Raw genomic sequence first — 9,458 nt, forward strand, 5'->3', positions numbered from 1 at the left:
TTTAAGGGTAGGTATTTTAGGAATGCCTCACCACTTGAACCGGTTCGATCATACTCTCCGTCATACGGCTGGAGGAGTATTGTCTCTGCTCGATCTCTGGTAAGAAAAGGACTAATCAAAAGGGTGGGAACAGGATCTTCTATATCAGTATGGAATGACCCGTGGCTCCCAACCACTCGCCCGAGACCAGCCAATAAAAATCAACACAATTTGTTTCCCGACCTTACAGTGGACTCCCTTATTGATTCCACTTCGCGAAGATGGAATTCGCAGGTTCTTCGGACTTTGGTGGATCCACAGGATGTGAAAATCATAGAAAGTATACCTTTGAGTAGACACCCGATGGCAGATAGTGGTGGATGGTATTTCACAAATAATGGAAACTTTTCGGTTAAATCAGGATATCAAGTGGAGAGAATTTACCCGGATAGGGAGAGAATACCGTTATTCATTGGTCCTACGGTTGACGTTCTAAAGGCTTTTTGTTGGAAAATACGGTAAAGATAAAACATTTTCTTTGGCAATTGATCTCAGGATGTATAGCAGCCAAGAAGAATTTGCAGGCACGAAGGATGCAAGGGGAGATATGTTGTGCAAGATGTGGAGCAGAGGAGGAATCGATTAACCATGTGTTTTTTGAGTGCACTCCAGCTATTCAGGTGTGGGCTCTGTCAAAGATTCCAACAAATCGAGCTATTTTTCCGACAGACTCTTTATTTACAAATATGGATCATCTATTCTGGAGAGTCGCTCCACCGATGGAAGATCATCAATTTGCTTGGATACTTTGGTACATTTGGAAAGGAAGAAATAATAAGGTTTTTAGTAATCTGGAGATAGATCCTATGGATACTCTTAAATTGGCTGAGACGGAATCAACACTCTGGGCTGAGGCACAGTTACTGAAAGATCAGAAGATGGGAGCGGAGACTCAGGTTACGTTTACTCCGTCGATTCCCGGCAGATGGTGCTTTACAGATGGATCATGGAAAGAGGGAGATATGTTCTCTGGCCAAGGCTGGTTCAGTACTTTAATTGGATTTGCGGGTCTGATGGGAGCTAGGAACGTAAGAGCGTCTCTATCTCCTCTGCATGCAGAGTTCGAGGCGTTACTATGGGCAATGGAATGTATGAAGAACTTAAGACAATTTCAGGTTACGTTTGCAACAGATTGTTCTCAATTGGTAAAGATGGTTTCGGAACCAGAAGAATGACCAGCTTTTGCAAGTTATTTGGAAGATATCAAGAATCTGAAAGAGAGTTTTACACGTTCAGAGATAATACATGTACCAAAGACGTAAAATAAAAAGGCGGATAATCTAGCACGCAGTGTCAGAAAACAGCCGTCTTTCGTCGTTCACATGGACCAATATCTCCCGGTGTGGTTTACAGAGTCTATATGAGTCTGTAATGTTGTCGAAAAAAAAAAAAAAAAAAGTACTTAAACTCTTATCGTCTTGTACACCATGACCATCGCTAAATCGTTTATATCAAAAACCGAACTGAGAGCTCCATTTCAGGTCGGATCGAGTCAGGGTATTCGGTTCCAGATAAAAATAACATGCTTGTTACTGACCATGTTAAATGTTATTATCGCTGGGATGAGACTGTCTTGTGTGAATGCTAGTTGATCAGTACTTAGCATTTTGATTAAATAGGATGCTGAAAGCCAATTTCAACATAATAACAAAAAATTCTTTTAAAACACGGATATATGCATAAAGAAATTCCTTAAAACTATTAAGTACTGGTTATGTAGAAGCCTCTGTCCAGTGATTTGACTAATTGTTTATTAATATTTATATACTATGAAATCAGAATTTTGAAACTGGAAGATAAATTTTACATATTAGTGAAGAAAATATTACGTGGGATTTTCATCATGATGCAAAGAGTATCGTCAAGCACAAATATCATAAAAAAGTTTAGAATGGTGTAATCAAACATGAATCTTTGACAAGTAAAATTCATCTTTTCAGTCAGAATTTTGAAACTGAAAAGATGAATTTTACATATTAGTGAAGAAAATATTACGTGGGATTTTCATCATGATGCAAAGAGTATCGTCAAGCACAAATATCATAAAAAAGTTTAGGATGGTGCAATCAAACATTAATCTTTGACAAGTAAAATTAATGGCAGTAATATCGTACATATAATATTTTTCATAATTTATAATAACATTGTAAATCATTGTTAAAAAAAGGTTATTGGTTTATGCATTTTAATGGATTAAAAAATCTCAATGAAATATGATGTTATTTAGCATATAATTTTAAAACCATGTTGAAATCAATTTTTTAGTATATATGATTTATAAAACTTAATTTAAATAATGTGTTATTAAATATATGATTTATTAATTATAATTTTTATCATTTTTTATTTAATCATATATATTCACTAATTTTAGTTTTAATAATTTTTTATTTAATAAAAATATATTTACTAATATGAATTTTAATCATTTGTTATTTAATCATAAATATTTACTAATATATTTGATGGATTTGAAAGAATTTATTTATAAAATATATAACGACTAAAATACAAAGAAAAACTCCTAAATTTATAAATACCAATTAAAATAGACATTCTAGATATAAAAATCAATAAGTTTTCATTAGACTTATAATTTCCATATGAATCAGCATACCTAAACAAATAAAGTTTAGACTTTTGAGCGTCAATAATGGATTCGATGCGGTTACGGCATCGTCAAGCCTCTCTTGAGCACACACCATAACATATTATAACCTATAACCGTAGCCTCTTCTCTGGCGAGGCCAACAAGCAGCTCCTGTGAGGTGAAGGCTATGCAAAAGGTCGCTCTCTGCTACCAAGAATATAGTAACCATGATGTTGAATTTTACACCACTCTCCTTAGTGGATTGGTAGCACCCACAACTTCTTCTCCACATCAACTCTAGCTTCTGTTCTCTATGAGGTGTTCTCCAGAGTTGAAACATGCACTCTCTCCTGTCAGACTAGACATTTAAAAGGCGTTTTTCTCTCTCCCAAAAAATAAGGCTCCTGGCCAGGATGGTTATCCGGAGAGTCTACTAATAATTGAGAAGCTATAGGGAATGATATGATTGATGGTGTTCTTGATTTTTTTAAAGGAAAAATTTTCTGTCAATGGAATGCAAAGATCCTCACTCTTGTTTTGAAGAAATCTAGTGCTTCAAGGATCACACACTTCCCGCCAGTAGCATGTTGTAACTCATATACAAAATTGCCTCAAAAGGTCCTTGCAAATAGGCTTAAGAGTGCGATTCTGATGGTGATCTATTATGGTCAGTCAACTTTTATATCGAGAAGAACACTTGTGGAAATTTTCCTATTAGCCACATAACTGGGGCAAGGCTATAATGGGAAGTTAGTACCAAAATGTTGTATGCTAAAGTTTGATCTCAAGAAGGATTTGACAAGTTAAACTGGGATTTTATTATGAATACGATGGAAGCAATGGAGTTCCCAGAGGGATTCAGAAATCTGATCAGGCATCACTACTGTGAGTTACTCGGTGGCAGTTAATGGTGAACTTTGCAGTTAGTTTCATCGTACTTGTGAGCTGAGACAGGGTAATCCTCTCTCTTCCTACCTCTTTGTGTTGTCTGTCAAAGTCTTTTCTCAGATGCTAAGTGCCACCACGTGTGTGGAAGTCTCTATTTGTTTTCACACCAACGCTATAGAGCCTGCCATAACCATTTAGCATTCGCTGATGATATCATGGTCTTCTCAGATGGTGAGAAGAAGTCACTGGTAAGCATCACTGGTATATTTGGTAATTTCGCACCATCGTCCAGATTGAGTACGAACAAAGACAAAACATAAATATTCCTGACGGGAATGGCCCAAAATGAAACCTTAGACATCTCGAGTTTTGGCTTCAAGTTCGGTTCAGTCCATGTTCGGTATCACATACTCTAGTTGATGCACCAGAAACTTAGGATCTCAGATTACATGCCGCTATTGGACAAGATTTCAGGGTGCCTCAATTTATGTTCTGCAAAATCGCTCTCTTATGCTGGCTGGTGTCAGATTTTGTCATCAATAATTTATGAAACGTTTAACTTATGGGCATCTTCTTTTATCCTTCATAAAGGCTGCATTAATAAGATACAATCACTGTGCACTAAATTCATGTGGGACGACGTATTGATCAACGCTCAACAACAAGAATCTCATGGAAAACAATTTGTCTTCCTAAAATTGAAGGCGGCTTAGGTCTAAGGGACTTCGGTGTTTGGAGTAAAACATTGTGTATAAAACTGATTTGGATTCTTCTTGCAAAGACTGGTTTTCTTTGGGATGAGTAGTTGAAATCTTGTCATTTGCATAACATGAATTTCTGGAGCATAGCTGAGGACAAGCAAACTTCTTAGACGTTGCGGTCTCTGCTTCGTCTAAGACTACTCGCGACTTAGTTTATTCGTACTAGCTAGAGTAGGAACATATACATCAACAAGATATTGGTGGGACCACTAGACTTCTATGGCACCTCTCGTTCTGGCTTTCGGACAGATTGGGCCTCATGATCTGATAAACCAATTTTTGGCTCGGGTCCGCGATGTTTGTAATGATGGCTACTGTGTTGGGCTCGCTCCAGAGCTGCAAATGTACCTAACCATGATTCATCTGCCTATATGCCACTCTTAACCTTATTTTGTATACTGAAACATCAACACTGAGACTCTCAAAACGTTTTTAACCTCTCATACCTAGGAAGCTATCAGACATTGTGAGCCAATAAAGCAATATACATTCTTGGTTTGGTTCAAGGAAAGAGTAACCCGTCATGCTTTCAATTTATGTGTTGCTCATCTGGACAGAATTCTAACTAAGTTGAGACTTGCGACCTGGGAATGAATATCTCGACATCTGCATTCTCTACAACTCTGCAACAGAGAACATGGACCATCTTTTTCTTCTCTGTTCGACAAGTGAAGAAATTTGGGTCCATGTACTGCAAATACTTGGAGGATCATCATCATATGTTCCAGTCGTGGTCAGCTATGCTGTAATGGTTTTCTTTAAAAGCCCCAAGAACTATCACTTTGCTGAAACGTTTAGCGCCTCAAGTGGCAGTATACAACATATGGTTTAAACACAATCGAAGAATTCACAACAACATGATAAACCCATCTGATCTGATTTTCAAAATGATCGACTGAAGCATCCGGATGTTATCCTTAGTAAGAGACACAACTCTAATCTTTGGAAAGCAATGCCGTTGTGGCTTACAAATAAAATGATTGTTCTTTATTGCATTCTTCTATTTTATGGCTTAGCTTTTATACTCTTATCCAGGTATTACATATGATACATAAACTAAGCTAGCGAGTTATCTAATTCCTAGAAACTTGAAGCCTGATGTACACAAGATCATACTCTGGAGACTTTAGCCGACTTAATTGAACAAATTCTCCAGAAGCTTAAACAAAACATAATTAACAAAACTTAAAAGAGAATCCAATAACAAAAATTAGGTCAAATTTATAAGACACCAATATCTATAAGCACATCTTTCCTCATCCAGTAAATCCGCCACAAGAAGCAAACAACAACACACATGCAGATCAAACAGATTTAGAACTGTGAGACAAAAAAGGAAGAAATGAGATACGAACAGAGTCGTATAACCTGCAATTGAAGATGCCACCGACGGTAAAAAAAACAAATCTTCAAATTTAGATCTATATCTGCAATCAGATAAACTTCAAACTTGAATAAGATGCATAAATACTAAAACGAGAAAAAAATAAACAAAGTCGACCAATGGTGACTTGGATAGCCGGAACCGTTAGCGAAAACACGATTCAGATTAGAATTAAGCTAGAGAAAAGACCGAAGAATTCTTAAAGAGATAAATAAACGTAGCTTTTTATCTTTTTGTAAAATCTATTTATAGTTTGATCTTCTTATTTTGTAATATTTTACAAACCAATATCGTTTTATATGAAATTCAACTTCTTGGAAAAGAAGTTTAGCTTATTTTGACGAAGTAAAATATGAAGAAAAAAACTTGTGTAGAGAATTTTGGTTTCTTTGGCTTGGTTTAAAACATATTTGACATAAAATAAAGATTTACAGGTTGACTGCTGTAGCTTTCAAAGTATTATATTTGTTGTTTTAAATACTAACGCTGCATTTATGTAAGGTAAACATATTATAATTCAAAATGCTTATGTACAGGCTTACATCATCCAAAATGTTTGGACCCCATGAGAAATTCCCAAAATATCATATTCATAATAACACTTTTCATGTTTACACTAATTATTTTTATCTTTATTTTTGATAAAATGTAAAAAATATTTATAATTTCAGGGCTAACTAATCTAGATTTAGAGTTTAAAATTGAGTGGTTAAATAGAATTTTTGAAATGTGAAATTTAAAATTTTAATAAATATATAAGTAAATATTAAAAAAATGAAAAATTTTAAAAATAGTTTCAAAAATAATTTTCGATTTTCAAAAAAAAAAATTAAAAAAAATTTGAATTTGAAAAAATATAATTCGAAAACATAAAAAAAATATTTTTTTTATTTTTTTTTATTTTAAATAATTATTTATTATATATATAGAGAACAAATATATAAGAGTTTTTTGCGAAAAAATATTTTCGATAATGTCTTCTTATCGTGTTTATGATACCAAAAAGCGATAAACATCAAAAAATTCCTCCAAATCATCCTCTACCTGATTCCACGAGCCGCGAACAATTTCTTCAAGCTGAGTCGTCTTTCAATATATAAATAATAATCTCGTTTTTGTACACGTCATTGGATTCTTAATATATTTCTTATACAAATATCTCTTTTAGTTTGTCTGTTTATAATACATGTGCGTATATTTGCCCTAATTTTAAATTTAGTGTTTTTTCTTTTCAGGTAAAACATAAAAATTACTCGTATATATTGGTTTTTTCGTAAATTCATGGATTTCAGACAATTTCTTGAAAATAAATTATCTCTATGCATATGATCATTTTTTGACATAAATTGTTCTAATACATTTTTAAGCATAGTTTTTGTTTACTCGATAATTTTTTTTCACTAATAACGAATGTTCAGTTCAGATCATGAAAATGGTAGTGGTGTATTTAAAAATATAATACGGCATATTAAAATTTCAAGTTTATTGTATGTAGATTAATATAGAAAAATTCAAAACAAAACATCATTTATTAGCTACACAAAAGGTATTGAAACAATTGTAAAGCATACCGAAGACCATAAATTGTCATAAATATTAAAAACATGTTAGTAAATTGAAAATTAAAAATGTTATCTAAATCGAAACATTTTTATGCCAAACATATTTTTGTGAATCAAAGAAATATATGCTTTATTTTTTATAAAAGGCTTAAGAAAATATATGCTTTTCATAAAGAAGAATTTTTTTTTAAAAGAAAAATACCGATACAAAGTGTATTTTACAAAACTCAACTAGTTTTTGTCTAAAAGTATACCTGCCCCATATATGACCTTATCAAATGACATATGAGTGAGGTATATGCTTATAAAAAATGTGATTCCTCATTATAGTACCTATTACGTCGACGTATATAACATTTCAAAAATCTTTTAATATAATTTGTTAACTTCAATTTGACAAAAGATATTTATTTGATTATTTTGTCGGTCAATATAATATCAATATCTGTCTCTATATATAGGTCAGTAATATTCAACCTATAGTTCAGGACATCCTCCACCTAAACATCCTCAACAGAAGAAAAAAGCTTTAAAAACTGTCTTTAGTCTAGCAAAAATGCATGCATTGGGCCCTCCATTATTCCCAAACTCTGGATGGGCGTCGAGAGGAGAGTATGAGAGATACAACCTCATCGGAGATAACCATAAAATCGGCACGTTTCTTGATTTTCCGGTACCGCAGACATATGGAGTGGTTCATCATCAGACCAGCTTAGGGGTTTCTGTTTCGTCAGAGGTAAATGGAATAAATAACAATTCGGTCGTGATCAAGAAGCTAAATCACAATGCTAATGAGCGTAACCGTCGCAAGAAAACCAACTCTTTGTTCTCAACTCTTCGTTCATGTCTTCCAAGCTCAGATGAGCCGGTAATTAAGTAGCTAAAATGTCATCTGAATACATTTCATATCAAAACCAATCACCAATAGTTAGTCTGCTTACTCTTTTTGGTACCATTTAAAAGTATGTAATGAACCTTTTCATTTTTTTCTGTTGGCTTTATTTTATTGCAGAAGAAGCTAAGTATTCCTCAGACGATTTCGCGGAGCGTGCAGTACATACCAGAGCTGCAAGAGGAAGTTAAGAAGCTAATACAAAAGAAGGAGCACCTCTTGTTGCGAGAATCGGGTCAAAGAGAACGTTACGCTAAGCCAGAACCAAAAGTGGCTGCTAGTTATTTCTCCACCGTTTTTGCTACTAAGCTTAGAGATAACGAAGTAATGGTCCAAATCTCATCGTCCAAGATTCGTAATTTTTCGATATATAATGTTTTGAGTGGACTAGAAAAAGATGGGCTTGTTCTCGTTGATGTTTCATCTTCGAGTTCTCGAAGAGAACAACTCTTCTACACCTTGCATCTCCAAGTGGACAAGATTGATAATTACAAGCTAATTTGTGAAGAGCTAAGTCAAAGGATCTTGTACTTGTATGAGGAATGTTGAAACTAGTTTAAATAAGAGAGATTTGTTCTTATTTCGTTTGAACTGTGTCGTCCATTCTATAGATAATATGTCATTCTTGACTAAAGCCTTGTCTACTTCTAGTCGAGTTGCTTTCTGTTTTTTTTTTTCGGAGCCAGTGATCGATACTAATAGACTGCCCACTACTTTGGTATTACAGCTATGAAATCCATTTTTTCATCTACACTTGGATTTAATTGTTATAAATACTCTTCTGGTGCAAAACTCCTAATCTATTACTTCTACCTTTTCATATTTATATCTCATTTGTAACAAAATATATATTTATATATAACAAAAGATATATAAAAAGATTTAACTGAGTTTTGGTGTATTAATGAGAAAAGACAAAAGTGTGTTCACAAGATTCGGTGAACAATTTGACAATTAATAAATGGTCCTGCTATTTAAAGACTTAGATTAAAAATTAAATAAATGATTAATTGTTGTAGATGGGCTTCCTTTGTTCAACAAATCTCGCCATATATTAAGGTCGATCCAAGAAAAAGGCATGCCGACATTTAAAAACAGATCTCCCCTACTTGAATGATTTAGTAAGAGGTAAATTATCAAGTAACCTAAAAAGGTATATAAACAAAGCTCGCCGTTAGAAGAAAGACGCACAAAAATAGCCAAGAAGAATGGTTTTCTTGCTTAGGTCTTATGGATTTCACAGTTCAAAAGGTCAAAAGAATCTTCCCGACCTTCTTCTTTTTTTTTATCAACAGAATCTTCTCAACCTTCTAACTGAATCCGGAGACTTAAGAACACTTTG

The 9,458-nt window shown here is 33.9% G+C and overlaps 1 protein-coding gene across 2 annotated transcripts; it reads left to right on the forward strand.

Annotated features, from left to right (window-relative positions):
• The first annotated feature begins 7,729 nt into the window (after positions 1 to 7,729).
• Positions 7,730 to 8,696, forward strand: LOC106305035 (transcription factor ORG3-like). 2 transcript variants are annotated; one of them, XM_013741414.1, is made up of 2 exons: positions 7,730 to 8,092; positions 8,237 to 8,696. In XM_013741414.1, the coding sequence occupies exons 1-2, from the start codon at positions 7,781 to 7,783 to the stop codon at positions 8,663 to 8,665; spliced, it is 741 nt and encodes a 246-aa protein (XP_013596868.1). In that variant the 5' UTR covers positions 7,730 to 7,780; the 3' UTR covers positions 8,666 to 8,696. The 2 variants fall into 2 exon arrangements, with proteins under 2 accessions (XP_013596868.1, XP_013596869.1); XM_013741415.1 differs by having other exon boundaries at positions 7,730 to 7,960.
• The last annotated feature ends 762 nt before the right edge of the window (positions 8,697 to 9,458 follow it).

Source organism: Brassica oleracea, chromosome C7 (genome assembly GCF_000695525.1).
Source record: "Brassica oleracea var. oleracea cultivar TO1000 chromosome C7, BOL, whole genome shotgun sequence".
In the NCBI taxonomy this organism is placed as follows: domain Eukaryota; kingdom Viridiplantae; phylum Streptophyta; class Magnoliopsida; order Brassicales; family Brassicaceae; genus Brassica; species Brassica oleracea.